Here is a 19,597-nt window from a genome sequence, read left to right as displayed (position 1 = left end):
AATGTTAAGTGGTTGCTACAGTATGTCTTGGTTGATTGCGCATGGTGGTTGCTAGGGTGTATTTTGTGGTTGACAAGGTGCACAACATGGTTGCTAGGGCATTGCTAAGTGGTTGCTAGAGTATATTACATGGTTGCTAGAGAGTTTGTTTTTGATTGCTCGACTGATACTTTAGGTTTTTGCTAGTGTGTGCCTGGGGGTTGACAGTGCACTAGGTGGTTGCCAGGTATTATTGAGTGTTTTCTAAGGCATTTGCATGTGGTTTCTAGGCTGTTGTCCAACTAAAAGTAACTAAAAGGAACTGGATGTGAATGAAAGTTAGATGTATCCAAAAGCTTGATGTAACTAAAAGTAACTGTTTCAATAGTAACTAAATTCAACAATAGATGAACAGATAAATGCAACTAAAACTTACTAAATGTAATTTAAAGTAACTAATTGGAACTAAAAGTAACAAAATGCAACTCAAAGTAATTAAAGGTCCCTAAATGTCAATAAAAGTAAATGTAATTGAAGGATAATTTCAGTATTTTTCAACCTGGGCCCTATATGGAGTCTATAGGGCTGATGTATGCTGCTTTTAGACTTTGCTCTGCTTTGAAATTCTTGATGCTTTTGCAAACAAGAGCACCAATGAAAGAACCAAAGGGCAGGATGCAACATCATTTTATTCAATTTATTTTGTAAAGTTTACAATGCATTGTATCTGCAGTCCAGCATGGTGTCTGAGGTGTTCAAAATGCTTCAACCAGTGAGCAGTTTGTCCAAGTTTAAATGCCATGGTGACAAAGAGTACAGGCAACACTGATTAATAATCCCCGCAGGAGGCATCTGGGTTCCCATGTGGGACGAGGCCGCTACCGCAGACTTTACAGAACAAATGCATTATGGAGAAATACTGTGTACCCCATGTAAATTCCCATTGTCTCCAAAAGTGGCTGCAGTAAAACAGTTCTATTAACAGGACTGCTAATAATGTGGAGTGCTGTTTCCTGCCAAATATCACTGTTTACACAAAATGAACTTTCATCATTTTAATCAATAAAATGTTGATACCATTCATCTTTTTAATGCATCTTACCAGCCACTTCTGGGTCTCTATTAATCACCTGAGACAGTGATTTAGAGACTTAATAAAATGGTGCCATATTTACACAATTAGCATTGTTGCATCGCACTGCAGCGTTTTATCCTTTTCTTCAAAATGCGCTTATCTTTCAAAATAGAGTTTTACTAATTCATCGCTACTGAATACATAAAGCTGCTTTTATCCTCATAATTGCATTGTAATCAATAACTATACAGAAGAAGAAAAAAGAAAAAGAAAAAAAGGAGCCAAAGTCCATTACACAGACAAAGTATGAGAAAGTAAAGCAGGATTTTAGGCCAGTAACTGCAGTGGTTTAGTGTCACAGCAGAGAACAAGAGGGGGTTTTACAGGGTAGGTAGAAAAAGACAACAAAAAATATCTCAAGAGAGACAAACACACACAAACACAATATCTCAGTTAATTCTAACACATCTGAAAACATGACAGCTGACAGGTCCTCAACTCGGCTTTCAGCTCTCTTTGACATTGTCCAATGATTTGATGCTGTTTTTAAATGCAGCACCACCAACACACTTTTCTGATAAATGCATTAAAGGCTTAGTTTCACATGAAGATGCCGCCGGTTCAATTTTAGAGCCTAAACCTGCCAGCAGCCATACTGTATACAGACAGAAAGAGCAATGTTCCTTGCTGTTTTTTTCTTTTTGCAAGGACAAAAAAAAAAATCTATAAATGAAAAAAAAAAAAAAAGGTTATGTTGAATGAACCTCAAATCTCTTTTAAACACACACACCAAACGGATGAAACAGAGAAAACAAAGGGAAAGTTGTGTGATTAATTCTAGTAAGACTTGAGATAATGCTTTCAACTGGTGGTCAAACCGTTTAAAACCTCACAAAAGTAACCACCTTTTGTCTGCAAAACATTATGAAGAACTCAATCATGGAGAGCCAGTTGAGAGAAACAAAGTCCGAGTCCAGACCGGGGCTTTAAAAACCGGTCAAGACAGCGAGCACACTTCAACCTGTGGTGAGGCCAAGTTCAATGGATAAAACTACTCAAAATAATGACAAACGACGGTGATTAACAGCACTTTTTGTGGGCAATACATAGCTTTAACAATCAATTAGTTCACTACCCTGTCATGGTAATATATATACACAAGTCAAGGACAAAAAAAAAGGACTTATAATTGTAATTTCAAACTTTTGTTACAGAGGAAAATTTGGAAGCAAATATATTGTTATTTACCATTTATTTACAACATGAATAAGCCGTATTTAAATAAGTGTATGCGAGGAACGATGTGAGCTCGTTAACTGAGCACATGGTGTGTGGGGTTGTGTGTGTGTGTGTGTGTGTGTGCGGGTGATGTTTTGAAAACATGCAGTGCTTCAGTGCTCCCTCTAAGCCTTGAGAGTGAAATGGAACCACGACGGTCAGCAGATCCACAGAAAAAGACCGGCTCCCTTCTGTTCCCTGCAAGCTCTGCTTCAGTAAGCCTGATCTTCCACTGATCTCCCACAGTCTTTGTTTTTTCATTATTTGTCCACTGGAGTGCATTCATATGCATCTACTGTCATGTTAAAACCATGTTTCCAACCGTTTTTGTTTTTTACATAAGGAGCTAACATGGGGATGCCTTTTATGTACGTTTGACCCAATGAAAAATTATAGATTTTATTTTAAAAAATGCATCGTTAGCCCTGCTTTTTTAGAAGAAGCAGGTTTTACCATTAGTACTGTCGATGAGCAAACGCATGGCTTAACATGTCAGTATCTGTGTTAGAGGTTTTAGCCACAATGTACAGCCGCTGTCATCTGAGCAGAAACAAAAAGGAACAAAACATATTTTCTTCTCTTTTTTTTGGACAACTATGTTTGGTAACAACTTTAACATATGAGAACGATTTAGGTTTTATATGGAGAGGGTGTCTTATTACATCCCTGACATTGCAAGGAGATAAATGGCCCTGGCAAGCAGAGTTCTGAGCACTTTAAGTGAAAACTATTTCAACTTCCATCCACTTTGCCACAGCAGAAACCACAACTAGCATTTCCTCAAACAGAACTGCTGGCTGTTAAAGAGCTACCCAGCAGGCACTGCGGCTAAACTGCAAACGAAGCCTCATCAAAGTGCTGGGATGGATGACTAAATGCATTTCTAGCCATTTGTTTTCCTCTCTCGCACTCTGCAGGGCTTGTTTCACTCACAAAGCGTTTATAACGGTCAGAAAACAAGCCGGCATGTTTATTAGATACACATATATAGAGTTACCTACAACCATAGAAGCCAAATGGGGTTCTCATTCAGTTTCTACAACAACAATTTTGTCAGAATCAAAAATAATTTATACCAAAGTGTTCCTTGATGACGGTCAGCTCATGGGTAACAGGATTTTTGTACCTGCAGAGCAGTGGCTGCACAAAATGGCAAACCTGTCTCCTTAATTCAGGTGCCTGATCTGTCCTTCCAGCAGTGGTGTCTGGATTAGCAGCAGTGGATATCAGCAGTCGTCGTGATGGCTGTAGCGAGCTGTACAAGATGTTATGTTGTTGCACCGTCAGCAATGGCGTTTAAATTAATTATCTGTGTCTATGAGCTTCTTAGCTGTGCCAGCATTAGCTAAACGCAATCTACATAGGCTACAAGGAGGTCGAGAACTATCAAAGCATTAGCAGTGTCTTAGCTTTTGCACCATTAGCATTAGTAGCTAGCTTGGCACTAGCAATGTTACACTAGTTTCAGCGTTAGCACACAAGCTATATCATGGGCAAATATCAGTGTTGTCTAGGTGACGTTGATGGAGATGACTGTGATAGCTGCAGTTACAGGCTAATGGAAACTTCTAGCAGCTGCTAGTCATTTGCATGATGAACATGTTGGGCTCTTCAAAGTGCTATGGCATGCAGTGATCTGTCTTGCTCTAACAACTAGCAGGGCCTACGGGCAAGCGGCATGGTGGCGGCTGGGCGGTGAGAGAGCAGGCGTAGAGGGAGCACTGATTGATTCACTGGTGTCACATCAGCACGTCCAGGTCGTCACCGTGGTCGTCCTCCTCTGTCACCCGCAGCGACAGCACCTCCTCGTTCAGGAACAGCCCGCTCAGACGCTCCTTGCGAGCCTGGCGCTGCTCTTTCAGCTGGCGCTTACGCAGCGCTTTCTGCTGGAGCTTACGCTGCTTCGAGCGCTTCTGAAAAGACAGAAACAAAAGGAGAGGGTTACTGATGTTTGTGATAGAGGGATTTCTGCCAGTTGTGACGTTTTGAAAAGTTTTTAGAAGACACAATCAGAAAGAGGCAGTGATGTTCCTCACAGAGAGATGTAGACCGCAGCTGATGCTGCTGAGTTTCTGTTGTTTCCAATCAAAGGAGGAGGATGGGAGAGGCTGGGAAGGAAACACTTGCATCACTTTGTAAATGTGTTCCTTTGTCTGTGTATCAACACACCCATGAAAAAAAAAATGTAGTTGTCTGCTGATCAAAGTGCAGCCCTTTCTACCTTCAATTCTTACCTATGAATTATATTAAAGAAAGCAATCAAAGGTATAAATGGCTTCAATACTTTGTGGTTTACCCAAGACTGTACACATATACACAGATGAAAATACAATGATTAGTACTGTACTAGAGTAGGCTGCAATGGTGGAATGATTCTTTGACCAATCAAAAATTAAATAAAGAGAGGATTTCTTGATTCCCAGGGGGAAACTGGGTCATAGCAGCAAATTGTAATAGGATATACTAAGAAAAGAGTCAAAGTAATTAGGAATGGGGCAGCTGAGGGGTAGAAAATGTGATGCAATTGTTAATTACAACAAAATGAAAAGTATGAGGTACATGAATAACATAGGTACAGAACGAGGCTGGGTCAAAATTAGGCACAAAAAGGCACAATTCACAAAATGAGAAATTAAAAATTTGGTAGCAAAAAATGACCCTGAGAATTAGATGTGCCTTTTTGGATTTGACACATTTTTGCTGAGCTGTCTCCTGTTCAAATGTGAATGTGACTACTGTCCTTTGTGGGCCACTGTGGGGGATTCATTCCAGTGAGCTCCAGGCTAGAAATGAGAAAACAACTGAATGTGGAGCCTGAGGCGGCAGACATGCAGGGGAAAACAACACTGTCCTCTTCTGTGGGGCCTGCTGCCAGTTTCCAGCAGTGACAGAGAAGTTGAAAACAATCTCAATGCTAGGCACTGAGCAAATGGTTTCCAAAGAAGGCCAAAATGTCCCTCAACAAATCAGACCAAGTGGGCAAAAAATGCTTATCCTAGTGTGTGTACCATAACAGCAAGTACAGCTTACTGAGAGAACACCAGTAGAAATGCATGTATGAGAACACACAAAAATCTTAAATATATGGAGCATGAAAACAAGAAAAACTACAAGCATGAGGATATGTGCAATGTAGGACACGCAGAGGGGTAATTCCTTGTCATTAAAAGAGACAGAAAAGCACCAACACCATAATGAGTGAGCAGACTCAGTCCAGCACGGAGGGCGGTGTCTAAACCCTCGACAGATTATCTCTATTTTTAAAAGGCACACGGTTAGTGGTTGCTTACTTTAGAGTCTCGTATGCGTTCTGCAGCGCTGGACAGGTTGCCGTCGCTGTGAGCTCGGCTGATGTTGGTCACGCTGCCTCCACTGCAGGCTGAAGCTGTGCCACCTGACAGCAGGTTCAATTCACACAGTTAGCAGGGGAAGTACAAGGAGAATTACTTAAAATTCAACAATAGTGGAAAGCTTGCACATTTTCTCAAATCAGTATTAAAGTAGGCAGACCTTCAAAAATAAATAAATAAATAAAACTAATGCAGGAAATTGTCAGCTTTTAGTTTAAGTAAAAGTTTTCAAAGCTTTTGTAAACAATTATCTGATAAAATTCATATAAATTAATGAAATTCCTGAACAGATCATCCTTTTAGATTTAAGAGCCCTCTCATTTTACAACTATTTTGGCAACCCAAATCAACTGAGCTGGAAAGTAAAGTGAAGCAGCATCACTGTGGGCTCCACTGGTGGTGGCACAGTTGCTGCTACTTAATTACCAGACGAGCAGATGGTTTCTTACCAGCTATAGAGTTGGAGGCTGTGGAGCCAGTAGACGAGCTGGCGGAGCTGACCATGCTCGCATTGCTGCTGCTGGCTCCGCTGACTCCACTGGTGCTGGCGCTGCTGTGGCTGCTCCTCTTCCAGCCCTCTCTGGTGCTGCTGGCCCGCTGCCTCGGGCTGTGCTCTCTGATGTAGCTGCGCACCTGACGGCAGAGAACAGGTCTGTGAGACTCTGAAGCACAGCCTCATCATCGCTGGTTTTCATTTTCATCATTATCTGGGTTTTCATGTAGTTTTAAAGCCTTGATATGTGACTTCACACCACTCCCTGTCCGACCGACCTGTTTGAGCTTCTCATCGGTCAGACAGTTGAGCTCTATGATGAACTCGCTGTCGGTGGGGGAGATCTGAGCGCAGGGGTCGATGATCTTGATGATGTCCAGTTGCTCCCTCAGGCCCATCTCTGTGCTGACTTTTCGACTCAGGTACTCGATGTACTCAACCTGGGATTGGAAACACACATACACACCGTTTTACCCCAATCTGTCCAAGTTTCTCTGCTCACATTTGAAGACTGATGCACAGGCTAAGAAATCTCCCTGGCCTGCTGACCAGACACCTCTGTCGGTAACAACATGCACAAACAACCATACAAATGTTGGCTTAAGACACAAGAGCAATTTTAATAATGCGACAGCCGTTTACCTTGAATGGCTTCTGAATCTAAAATCACTAGCCAAAGGACTGCAAATATTTAATAAGCTTGCACAGCCATGCACCTAGCTGCAGGAAGTCATCATTTTCTTACTGGAGGCTCTAATATGTCCTCAGTGCCTTTGATGTTACTGAACCTAAAGGATATAACTGCTTTTTAATTTCACTGAGACAGGTGGGGCTATCCTGTAGAACGCCAAAGTAAGTTTTTCCACTTCTTTTCTCATACTCTGAAATAATTCCAAACTTCATTCAAGAAATTGCAAATCTAAAGTTTTTTTTTGAAGGTCCTAAGTGGAAACCCCGTGGATCTATACCCCTGTCATTAAGCACACAAACACACATCTATAATAAAGTACTAAACTCAAATATTCAAAATACAACCTATTTAGTTTTGAAAATCCAAATTTTCTTTCTGATGTACAGCTAGTCCAATCCTTCTCCTTTGGATTTCATTATGCTCGGCTCAGAAAATACCTCTAGAATATCCTCATATGTGAGAATCTGCTGTCCCTTATAGGTCCAGTACATTTGCTTTGACTGCTTTTTCAATAAAGGCAATACAAAATGGAAACCTCTCACATCTCATTTAAAAACTGCCTCACACTTAAACACTTTTTCAGTGATGCTGTACAGGTGGCTACAGGTAAACGCTTCTATTTGAAACATTTTAGACTCTTCAGCACAAGCAAAAGGACATTTCAACTTTGTCATGAAGGCATTCCCTAAACAGACCTAAGCGTCTTAACTACATTTTTCAACTGCGGGATGCTGGGACATGGTTACAGAAAGGTGTGCTGGCTTCGTGTACCTGTTCGTCATTGGTCATGGCACTCCAAGGCAGCTCGTCCAGGTTGCGGTGAGGGTGGGGCTTGGCCTTCCTCTTGGAGAACAGACATGGTGAACTGGGCACACTCGGGATGATGTCAGAGAGCACATCACTGCCACTGGCAATGTCACTTCCTGGCAACTGGGAGGACAGTTGTATAAGAGACTAACATTGAGATAAACAACACAGATGGTTTAGCCCAACTGATGTTCCTGAAACCAGAAAAGAGACACTGACCTAAGAAGCACCAGCTCAGCAGCCTGCTAAACTCGACAACACCCGTCTCTTCTTATGTTTAATATCCTCAAATATAACTTATGTGCTATTCTTTTAACTTATAGAGCACTTCTACAAATTAGATAGTTATGAAAGTAGCTGATGGTAACAGATCTTTAAATTCATTTTATTTTATAATTTAAAATTCAAAAATACTGATGTAATCAAGCCCTCTGGGACAGCAAAAGCTTTGCTGGTGGCATCACTTTTTGACTGGAAAACTGACTGGCTCTCAAAATACCTGCCACTCAAACTCGCTGTCAGACCAGTCCCAATAGGTGCTGATGGAGGAGGAGACATCGCTGCACACGCTGCCCTCCGGAAACAGGTCTAAAGATGTGAGTTCCTGATCATCCAGAAGGGAGTAACAGTCATCCTGGTCCCCCACAGACACCGAGGAGAACAGCTCCTCACTGCACTCTGAGCTTGCAACACTGGTCCCACATGAAGTCAGGTTCCACCTGGAGAAAAAGATGAGTGGGCATGGAAGATGTGAGATTTTTCTGAAAGTTGTTCAGATCACACATAATCTTAAGATTCCATACTACCCATACAGATTAAAAATGCATTCCAATTTGGTTTCATTCATGCTAATACAAAAAAAATCTTAAGCAATTATTTATTTAAATGTGCTTTCAACAAATAAGGTTTTCCTTATTAATGGCTGTCCACCCAACACTGTAATGTGTAAACACAGACTTATTACAATACATTCAACTCCACAGTATAGTTACATTTTTAAACCATGTGCTCAGCTTGTCTCACATTCCCTAGTGGTGATGTCCCGTGCATAAAGGTGCCTTTTCCTGTCCTTGTGAAAATGTTGAATCTGACTAAGTTATATGCACTTTAAATATAGTAATACCCACTGCATTAATGCCTAATAGCACAATTCAACTTCATTTCATTCATTGTCACAGCAATTTGTTAAATTCAATAAGCTTAACACGATTACCCAAAAAAGACGCTTTAAAACCTTTCACATGTTTTCTGTACTGTTGTACCTTACTGTGGCAGCACAGTAGGGGATCTGTTCTGTGATAAGCAGCCAGTGGGACAGCAGTCCCTCAGACATTCACATCCACACACTGTACTGACCTATTGCTGTGGAAGCGGTGTAGGGGATCTGTTCTGTGACAAGATGACAGCTGACAGCCAAAGTCACTGACATCCAGGGTTCCCACATCACTGAGGTTGGCTCTCTGGGAGAGGAGAGGGAAAGGCTCCTCAGGGGCCAAAAATTTCTCATACAGAGACTCAGACATGGTGCGATGGACCTGAGACAAAAGGAAGGATGAAATGAAAGAGACTGATTTTTTGCCAAACATGTGCAGAGACTAAGGTATACCAAGCTGTAACTGAGATGTTTGCTGGCAGTAAACTATAACACTCAGACACAGAGTTTATTTTCTGTGAAAAAGGCCACAAATAAACATTACAGTTGTATTATGAGCCCAAAAATGTGGCTGCGCTTATGATAGCTCTGAATGGTGCAGTTCATTTAAGAAGCTGTTGACACTGTATGTTTTTGTGTAATTGCTGACTTAAAAGATCCAGCTACTCCCTGGGCAACAGTGTAACCCAGCTTGAATCAGACACCTATGAATATACTTATGCAACCCTGATGATCAGTTATTGATGCTGAAACACTTTTTAATAAATACTTCCCTTTTCACTTTCCTATTTACATTTTGATTTCCAAAACACTACCAGCTGTAATATCAAAACACTTGAAGGAGACAATGCAACCATATCCCAAAGGAAGGCTGACTGTACAGGCAATTTCACTAAAGTGAGTCAACTTAAACAGTACAATTAGTTTTAAGGAGGTTAATTCCAACTATTCTTTCAAAACAAAGGCAGCAGTGATGATTTCATGATTTATCTTGGTGGTATGAACTTGAGAAGCATTATGAAAACAAATGTGAGTTTCCGGAGAAGCAGGTAAACAATCCGGGTCGTCAGCCATTTTGCCCATTGCTGAAACGACTGGGCGATATTGATAACAGCACTAAAAAGACATTGAACTCAATAAAACGTTTTCAGCTGATGATTAAGTCTACGGAAAACTGCACAGAGACCGTTTTAGGGTAACCAAAGTTAGCGAATATTAACATTAGATACATATGTCCCCTGGTTGTGAGGGATTTGGTTTGGGCGACAGTATTCTGACATGTCAATAATAAAATCCGTTCATTATCGGCAATATTAATGAACGACAGTTATTTTACAGACAAATAACGTTAATCGTCTCGTCATGCCACTCACGAAATGCGTAAGAAGTTATTAAATGGTGCAAGATCGAAATTTCTAAAAAAAATATCAGCAATCAGTGCTCTCCACTACAAACCGAGCTAACTTATGCTGGGTTAGCTAGTTGTGACATAAGCTAGCTAGGCACCGTTAGCTAGCTAACTACTAAAGTTCATTACAGTTGTCAACACTAGATGTCCCCCTTGTTTACCTTAGCATGCAACTAACCCTGGTTGTTATTGTGGGCAACACAGTATAATGTTGATACACTATCTTGCTATAATACCCGGCTACATTGTTTAGCTAGGCTACAGTTACGTTGACGTTTAGCTCAAAGCGCTACGCCGAGACCGCGAGGCAAGTTTACGTCGTTAGCTGCTAATAGTCCCGATGCACGGAGCGTTTACCAAGCCTCAAAACAACACCAACTGACTTCCTCCGCGAAATAAAGTCTCTGGGCGGCTTATAAAACCATTCAGGCGGTTATTTCGAAGTTACCGAGATGTTTAAACCAACCTTGTTGTCGTTCACAGAGCGACCATTCCTGCCACCACCTCCATTTGCAAATCCTTTCTTTTCCACCGATGATCTAACCACCACGTCAGCTGTCACCGCGAGACTCCCGCGGGGAGCATGTGACATGAAGGCGGAAGAGGCAGCGAAGCAGCTTAGCACAACACTTTACACTGTATTTGTTGTTGTATTTTTATGATCTGTTATCCGTGCGGACTGCATGTATTATTAGTCATGTCTTCCAGTCATACGAAAGACTCCAGTTTCCTTGGAGGCAGGATACCTCCAGAAATCGAATCAATGTCAAAATACCTAAAGGATGTGGACCAGGAGCTGTTCAGAAAAATACTCAAAGGTAAATACTAACTGCATGCAAAGCAAGAAAGCTGTTATTATCTCTCTGAAAAGCCACAATCTGCGTTGGTTTATGTAACACCACTCATTATAGACCCAGCCTAACACAACCGTAAATACATGGTGTGTATCAGAGCCAGTCACATGATGCTGATGTTCAAGTTTGCACCCATGGGATCTGCAAGTTTGTGTTTGAACAGTCGTCAGTGTGAATCCCAGTACTGACTCCTGTTATATTGGACTAAAGTGGCTAATAGTGGCCAGCAGTACATGACTTTGGTAGAGCAGGATAGTTTCCCAGCCAGTGCATGCTAGGACAGGCTTCAGCCCCGTCACTTTGAACATTTCGATACGGCAGGAAAATGAACCAAAATGCTTGTGGATGCTTGTCTTTCTTCAGCTGTGGTCAGTGCCCTGGAAGGGAAGGACTGCAGAGAGGTGATGAGGTCGATAGCAGAAAGCAGTGCCGTCCCAGAGGAGAAGCTCAGCCACATCGTAGCCGGGATGTACCGAGTGCTGACTGAAGCTGTCCACATCCCCTCAGCATCCCTCAAACAGGAGGTGAGCTGCTACTGAATAAATGAATTACACTGTCTAACATCAGTGGATGATGCTGAACCTGCACGGGCCGGTGTTTCTGCAGCACCCGCCCCATTTCCTAAAACATCATATAGTGGGGCTACATAAAGGGATCCAAATGCAAAGTTCCATAAGTTTACTCACCAGTGAATTTGTAAAAAAAAAAAAAAAAAAAAAAAAAAAAAAAAAAAACAGCATCTACTGTCCCTTAGAGTGGCAAAGCAGTCATTCGACTATGCCAAATACTTTGAATGAGTCTTGAAAGCTTCTCTTGAGCCTTGAGTGTATTTCTTTCCTCTGTTAATCCACCGTCACTAACACTCAGTCTTTGTTTCAGACTTGTTGCTGATTTCTACAAACTGGCAGACCGCTGCCTGATTAACCTGAAAAAAGACACAGCAACAAAAAACATGTTCTAAAAATCAGAAAATACCTCGTATTTATTTAGTCATATTTAGTATTTAGTTAGTAATCAGTATAGGCTGTCATGGATAGGAAGATAATGGATATCAGTGTTGGCCTCAGATAAACATACCAGTGCATCCTTAATTTCAAAAGTGGACAATGTAAAACCATATGTAAGTCTCTCAGTGCCACTTAAAGCAAAAACAAACCAATCCTTCTAACAGAATGTGGTAAAACACACTTTTGAACCAGGTTTTTAACATGCATGTCAAGGCGACGTCAATCAAATGGTCCTCTTTAATTCTATAGATACACAGATCATGTATTATTTAAAGGATCAAGGGACAACTGAGTGTGTGTGTAAGGATGTGCTCAGGGCTAATAACTTCACTTGGAGTAATTCAGTAGTTTTTAACATTAGCCTCATCTAACTTTTTCCGCCAGTTTTTAAAACAAACTAAAAAAGTGACAGCCCTATGATATCCAGTGCAAAAAATATTGTTGGTATATATGGTATATATATATGGAGGTTTACAAGGTAAAAAGCAGAAAATGTGCACTGACTGAAGTAAAATTAATACATTTGGTCTGTCTTCTTGTTTAGGCCTTTAAAGAAGATCTCAGAGAACTGAGGTAAGGACTTTTTTTTTTATCACCATACTTACTGTGCACTTATAAAAATGTCATCAGTCTTACTTACAGCTATACACACACACAGTTCATCCCAGAAAGTTGATTTTGTTGTTTTGCTCTCTCTTTAGGATACCTGAAGACTTCATCACAGATTTCGCCAGTGTGGTGTTTGGAAATCGGTATGTTATATGTGAGCATGGCCTTTAAATTCTGGCTGTTATGCCCTGTACTGGATGTAATTTTGTTGCTTGTGATGAAAACAAGTTTTTCTCCTAAAAGACGTGCCTGGCAGCTGTGTATTGGAACTTGAACTAGTTTGCTGGTTAGTGAGGCTGGTTGTCCTGCCAGCAGTTACAGTGCTGGCAGGACTTGTGGGGTCAAATCTGGACGTGGCTGCACCCCAAGAGGACATCTGGCCCAGGACCTTCTCTGAAACTGAACTATGACTCATTTATAATACATACTTTACTGGCTCTTTCAGCAATGTCAGAACAGTATCTTTATTACAGACGACTTGTAGATACCATTTTCAGAGACATCTAATTACTACAGCTATGTTACATCTCTACGTGTCCGTACACCTCTGAATCACTGTGTCATCTGTCTGTGCAGCCGTGCAGCTCTGGAGACAGCAGCCGCCCAGCACGATCCTCATTTGCCCACGATAGAAGACTTCAGATGGAGAGTGGATGTTGCCATCTCTACCAGGTAATGTGCCGAGGAAGGAGAGGAGTGTGACCCATGAAAATGCCATTTCCGTCACATGCTTGAATTAGTTTTAAATGTTAGGACTGGATTGAGAAGTTCTTGATCCCTCACATAGACCCTGTAGATGTTTGTGTGTGTGTGTGTGTGTGTGTGTGTGTGTGTGTGTGTGTGTGTGTGTGTGTGTGTGTGTGTGTGTGTGTTTATACCATATAACCTCCAAATTGTCATTGGAATTCTCTTCATCCAGTTATGCTCCCTCTGTGTGTAAGCACTCATAAGTGAGATTGCAAATTTTATTAGCAATCACTATAAACTCATAAATGACAGAACAAGGCTTTAGATTCTTTTAAACTGATTGAATACACTGATTAAAATTAAATATACAAGAAGCAGGTTGATCACGTCTAATGAACACTGATTTGATGATCTTATGACGACAGGCTGTGCTAAATAATACATGATGTCAGTTTTCAGCTTGTGGTTCATAATGGACCACGGTGGTGGTGATGATGATGATGAGTGACATCTTAAGGCAGTAGAGATACTATGAGTGGACCACAAGGGGAAAATATAATTAAAAAAAATATATTCATGGTCATAAATGTGGAGAAAAAAAAATCCTTTGTCACAGCCTTAAAGCAATAATAAACAGTATTTTCACATGAATAAATTGAGCTATGCTGATTGCTATTGCTGACTGATACAGCAAAAGTGTTTATATCTGCTGTTCTTCCAGGTTGATGTGTTTTATGTTTCTGGTTTATTCGTTCTTGTTTTATTTTTCTGGTTTATTTGGATGTCAGGATTTCAATTCTAAATGGAAAAATGATCAAAATGTACATTCAACCTCTGAAATCACAAGGAGGTTTGTGATTCTCCCGGTATTTTTCTCTGCTGTTGGCTGGCAGGTACTTCCTCGTCCGTTGCCTGCTAATGCCGGCTTAGCCTTCCTGCTGACTCACAACAACAGTGCAGTGTAGTTCCACCGTCAGAAATCACAGTTTGTCTGAGTCTCAAGAGGCAAGAGGTCTTGCTGCGGCCAGATGTCTTTTGCACGGCCCAGTTCTCAACCAGTTGTGAATCGCTTTGCTGCTCTTGCTTGTCTCCCCGGGGCCAGAGCTCCTGACGTAGAGGCAAACCTTAAGGTGCCGGAAAACAGGGATAGACTCTCTGGTAGGACAAAGTCCAAACACAGTAGTTATGACAGCATCGTTATACATGTCAGCACTAATGATGCCAAGACGAGCTAATCAGAAGTCACACAGGGTGACATACAGTAGCTAGGATATATGACTCCGCCAGAAACATGTCTTATCACACTTCCTACAATATAGCCTGTTTTTGTAAAGAATAATTTTGAAAATGCAAATGACAGCTGTCAGGCCATAAAACCGATGATCTGTTAATCTTTACAAATCAAGACACTCCAGCTATGCCATCAGTGCTTGAAAAAAAATGTTTAAAATTTAAACATTTTTTAAGGTCACAATTGCGATTCGATTTAAACTTTAAATCGAATCGAATTGTGACCTTAAAATCGAAAGTCAAATCGTATTGTGACACCCCTAGGTGTTAGAATGAGGCACCATGGCTGAACTGAGAAAGAAAAGAGCACCACCCACACAAACTCAGACTTGGTCAATAGAAAATCCACGGAAACAGACGCCACAGTCCCTCCCACTCGGTTTGATTGACAGGTGATCTCTGCGTTGTGCAATGCAGGAACATTGCAGCCAAGAGTGCATCATACCGAAACTGTCACCAAACTGAAAAACAAGAATCTTGCAGAATACCTCCTTAAATGATTTGCCTTGTGCTGTCCACCTCACTACTTCCAGGACCTGAATCAGTGTCTCTGTTAAAATCATGGTTTTCTGATCATTTTGGCCTAGGATGTGTCATTTAGTCTCACCCCAGTGCCAGTGTAATGAAACCGGTGTCTCTCTTGTCTCCGCAGCTCTTTAGCCAGAGCCCTTCAGCCTTCTGTTCTGATGCAGATGAAACTATCAGACGGGAGTCTTCAGCGCTTTGAGGTACTTATTTCTCAAAGAATGGGTTCATTTCTGATTTTACTTGAAGTTTTACAGACTTTGCAGACAGGTTTGACAGATGCTCTCTTCACAGTAGCTTCACACTGCTACTAATAATGTGAATGACATGCAATGTGGAACGCACACTGTCTTCACTCTGCATGTACACTCTTAGATTAACAGGGTTATGTCAGTGTCAGTGGTACAATATGCAAAGCATTTGTTCATTGCAGCTGATTTCTAAGAGCAATAAATCCTTTTCACAGCTCTGATTCTGACATTAAAAAGCAGGTAAGCACAGGTGTTACTTATGACATTGGTTCAGGTTCTGCTCCAGTCTTCCCAGTAAAACAGCATGAACAACAGCAGCATCCTGGCTCCTAAATGAAGCACAACCTTAATTAATGTCACTAGTAACGCCTGGGTTTACCTGCTGGCTGCTGGGGAAAAAGGTCTATTGGAATTCATGTCCTTTAACAATTAACTTCCCTTCATGCTTTTTCCTATTGCGCCCAGAACTTTAATCAGCTGTGTCCAAGTGGAAAAAGGCTCTTAAATTGGTCTGAGGTTTAATAAAGTCTTAAAAAGTCAGGCTTTGTTAAACCTGCACATATCTGTTCATTTGTGCACAAGTGTCAGTTCCAGACTCCTGTGTGTTTTTCCAGTCTGTTTTCAGATTGGAAATACAGCAGCGGGCTAATGTCAGTCTGTTTCAGTTGTAACATAATAGGATCACTCATTAAGTAAAACCAAACACTGACTGATAATTCAGATATACTTAGAATAATTTCTTGATTTGGTGTTCATACATTTTGACCCTTAATTATATTCTGCATAATGTAGAATAAAAAACATCTCCTTAGACATTACAGTGGAAAAAAATGTGATTATAACCCAGTCTAATAAACTTTTCTTTCTTGACTTTTTCAAACCTTTTCTTTGTTATACAGTCTACTTTAGTAAGTATTCTAGCCTGGACTTTCGAATGCTGTGAAACAAATAAGCAGTCTCTATTGTTGTTTTATATGAACCTTATTGTAAAAAACACCTGGTCCCTTATTCTAAATGTTAACACAGCCATGTGACTAAAAGCCAAAACAATGCGTGTTACAATAATGTCATAGCAATGCAAATTTACACATTACACATAAAAAATGATAGTAATTAGCAGAGGTGAGGGCTTAAAGTTGAACACCAAAAACTGAAGCATAAAGCTCATAAATCAGAAACTATATGTCTGACAAAAATCTGCTTTCTCAGTAATCACATACACCCTTCTCAGTCCTTGTAACAATACTTCAGACAGCTACACTGACAGAGACAGAAATGCCCTCAGCCAAATGAATCAAATCATTCATAATTTGGCTCAACAGAGGGCGCCATACTCCATAATTGGTCTGTGATGGCAGGGTAGATCCTGCCTGAGGGACCGCTGTAGTAGTAGTGTGAATGTATGCAGGATGGAGGACCCATACTACGGCTGTCATCGCACCTAGCACAGTAGTTACATAAACAGATTACAGCAGAATTAATAGATTAGTGGATTAGTAGCCACGGCACCCGATGTTCAGACTGTAATCATTACTGTACCTCGTGTGTACCTGATCTGTGGCTCGGCTGGGCTCGTCTCCCTGGCTGTGACTGCTGCTGTAATCCCAAAACAAACTGCACTCGAGCACATGCATCACCTGCAACCAGACAATCGCTCATGATCTGTGACTGTCCTCACACCTATCTGGTGCATTTCCTACAGAATCAGCTCCAAATACATATATCTTCAGAATTTTTGGTTTGCACACAGACTTATCCTTTACTTCTTTTATTCTGCCATTCATTCTTCCATTTGCAAAAGGATCCTTATTGCAGTCGGAGGAATAAAAGAAGAAAAAGACGAGTCTGTGTACAGTCCTCCATTACATCTTGAATGCACTAGAGCTCCAGTTAAGGCTGCCAGCAGCAGTGCAAATGGTTTGGGGTTGGGGTGTGTAATCTCCTGAATTTATGGTCTGATATGAATGCCAAGTGCTCCTTTGTTTCGAGGTTGAATGGAAATAATAATAATTGTGTGGTACTGATTATTCCTGTAGGAAAAATCTCCACACCCCTCTTCCTCTCAGAGGTCAGAGGTCATGGATTCAGTGGCTGCTGTGTCTTTCCTCACCACGGCACACTGCTGTATTGTGTTTCAATAAATTACAACGTATTACTCCCTTTTTGGTCAGTTTCACTGTGGGCAGCCTTTTAAGTAACTGCATGTCAAAATCAGTCAGTGTTCCGGTGAAAAGCCATGAATCATTCACTAAATGAAATTCAAGGCTTCTCAGACTGTCAGTCACTCTCACAACGATTTTATGTTTTTTTTTTCCTTTAGATGAATTTTGGATCACAATTGTGGGTTAGGGTTAGAGTTAGGTCTATCAGTATATGCAATATTTTGTGTGATATTGTGCTACTGGAACAATTTCCGCTGCCCTGCTATACAGCATTTTTTCCAGACTGTGCTGAATCGGTGTTTAAATCCTTGTTGTTGCTGTTTTCCTGTTCAGGTGCCCGTGTCTAAATTCCAGGAGCTTCGCTACAACGTGGCTCTGATCCTCAAGGAGATGAATGACCTGGAGAAAAGGAGCATTCTCAAGATTCAAGATTGATATGTCACTTTGGCCATTCATGAAATTAGGTTGTTCTTTTCACTCTACTTGGGTTTTACAGTACACCAGGTACTTTAAAGGGGAATACTGTTCATTTTAAGAATTCAAATATCAAGCTTACATGCCCAAGGACTGAATAATTTCAATCCAAGGGCCTTTATGCCTGTCAGAATTAAGAGGCATAAAGACCAGGCCAGATGGTACCCGGTTATCTGCACTCCTCAAGCACCCAACTTGTATATCTACAGGAAGCCAATATCTGATTTCTGAGAAACAGCAGTCTTGCTCTTTAAGCCTCTGCACGCTCAAACCACCTCCTCATACACGAGGACTCCTCTACAGTTTTTACCGTGGTCTTCTCCATGTGGGATTTAATCAGCTTTCGCCCAGTTGTGACGGTTCCACCTAGTTTGAGGATCTACGTGAAAACCACATCAAGTTTTGGAGTTGTTTGATGTACAAAAAAAATATTGCAGTGGTAGCATCATTTTTCAATCTGAACAAATTGCATGTGTGCTGATGTAAACATGGCTTCAACAAACTGAGGTCCGCCTTACAGAAACAAAGATTGTGCTTATTGGGAAAAAAAAAAAATCTCATATACCATTTCAGACCACACACTGATCTATCCATGTGCCAGATTAATCTGAGTGTGGTCTGAGTGCCTCCGAAAACACGAGGAGGACCAGTGGCTGACTAAGTGGCCGGTGCAGGGCAGTGATTGAGTGACTCAGTGCATGAGAGGGCTTAGCGTTTTGGGGGCCCAAGGCAAACCCAGGTGTGGGGTCACCCCTTTATATCATCTCCCTGTTAATATCCAAATTGGTGCTGCACTAAGCTGTGTTCCTGCACTGCCATATAGTCTGAATGTGGTAAAACAAGCACTTTGAGTGATTGGAAGTCCTTGGTTAGAGAAAACATCTTACAACTAATTTATATGACATTGGGAGTCACTGGTGGCAATAGGCAGATAACTACCCAGCCTGACAGTAAAGTCCACCCATGGTGAGTGCTACAACATGCAGTTTTTGTCAAGCTGGTAAACGGTGATAAGAATCTGTTGGAGTATTGACCCGAATTTCAACTGAGTCAAAATATAAACACAGTCAAGTGACCACTTTGAAAGTGAAGTTTGAGTTAAACATTTCTCAAACGCAGGGCTATTCTGGAGGTAGAAGTACCCTCACTGGTTGAGTTAAACCCCAGTGGCCTGTGGAAAAGAGTATTATCCATACCTTTTTATAAAAAACAACATAAGCCACATACAAAACATTAAACATCAGCAACACACACAATCCTGTTCCCTCAACATAAAAAGAAGAATAATGTCCATATTGTCCATGTCTTCTTGGATATAGCAAAACTGCATGATCTTATAGGGCACTAAGTAATATCTGAAACACGGTTTGAAAATGGTGTATGAAAATTCAAACTTAAAGCGATCTCGAAAAGTCTCATGACGCCCCAGGATCCTGAATGCAGTGGTCATGAAACAGTGAGAAAAAAGAAGGCACTGCTATTTCTACATTTTCTTTACATTATG

At 41.1% G+C, this 19,597-nt stretch overlaps 2 protein-coding genes across 2 annotated transcripts; one reads left to right on the top strand and one right to left on the bottom strand.

Moving 5' to 3' along the window:
- Positions 1–650: 650 nt before the first annotated feature.
- Positions 651–10,826, bottom strand: fam199x (family with sequence similarity 199, X-linked). The gene is made up of 8 exons (XM_030061504.1): positions 10,701–10,826; positions 9,030–9,208; positions 8,173–8,392; positions 7,638–7,796; positions 6,454–6,615; positions 6,132–6,315; positions 5,623–5,726; positions 651–4,245 (listed from the first exon to the last, which is right to left on the bottom strand). The coding sequence occupies exons 1-8, from the start codon at positions 10,824–10,826 to the stop codon at positions 4,072–4,074; spliced, it is 1,308 nt and encodes a 435-aa protein (XP_029917364.1). The 3' UTR covers positions 651–4,071.
- Positions 10,827–10,864: 38 nt separating this feature from the next.
- commd5 (COMM domain containing 5) lies at positions 10,865–18,711 on the top strand. The gene is made up of 7 exons (XM_030061506.1): positions 10,865–11,052; positions 11,452–11,612; positions 12,640–12,668; positions 12,797–12,847; positions 13,281–13,376; positions 15,334–15,409; positions 17,953–18,711. Exons 1-7 carry the CDS (start codon positions 10,893–10,895, stop codon positions 18,052–18,054), a joined length of 675 nt encoding a protein of 224 aa, XP_029917366.1. The 5' UTR covers positions 10,865–10,892; the 3' UTR covers positions 18,055–18,711.
- The last annotated feature ends 886 nt before the right edge of the window (positions 18,712–19,597 follow it).

Source organism: Myripristis murdjan, chromosome 10 (assembly GCF_902150065.1).
Source record: "Myripristis murdjan chromosome 10, fMyrMur1.1, whole genome shotgun sequence".
Taxonomy (NCBI): domain Eukaryota; kingdom Metazoa; phylum Chordata; class Actinopteri; order Holocentriformes; family Holocentridae; genus Myripristis; species Myripristis murdjan.
Note: the sequence above shows the minus strand (reverse complement) of the source record. Positions and strands in the feature narration are given on the sequence as shown.

Excerpts from the sequence above, each read along its gene's own strand:
- fam199x (XM_030061504.1), bottom strand. The coding sequence starts at position 10,826 with ATGTCACATGCTCCCCGCGGGAGTCTCGCGGTGACAGCTGACGTGGTG. Across the intron at positions 9,209-10,700 it reads GCTCTGTGAACGACAACAAG|GTCCATCGCACCATGTCTGA; the intron begins GTTGGTTTAAAC and ends CTTTTGTCTCAG. Across the intron at positions 6,316-6,453 it reads CCGATGAGAAGCTCAAACAG|GTGCGCAGCTACATCAGAGA; the intron begins GTCGGTCGGACA and ends CTCTGCCGTCAG.
- commd5 (XM_030061506.1), top strand. The coding sequence starts at position 10,893 with ATGATCTGTTATCCGTGCGGACTGCATGTATTATTAGTCATGTCTTCC. Across the intron at positions 11,613-12,639 it reads CAGCATCCCTCAAACAGGAG|GCCTTTAAAGAAGATCTCAG; the intron begins GTGAGCTGCTAC and ends CTTCTTGTTTAG. Across the intron at positions 15,410-17,952 it reads GGAGTCTTCAGCGCTTTGAG|GTGCCCGTGTCTAAATTCCA; the intron begins GTACTTATTTCT and ends TTTCCTGTTCAG.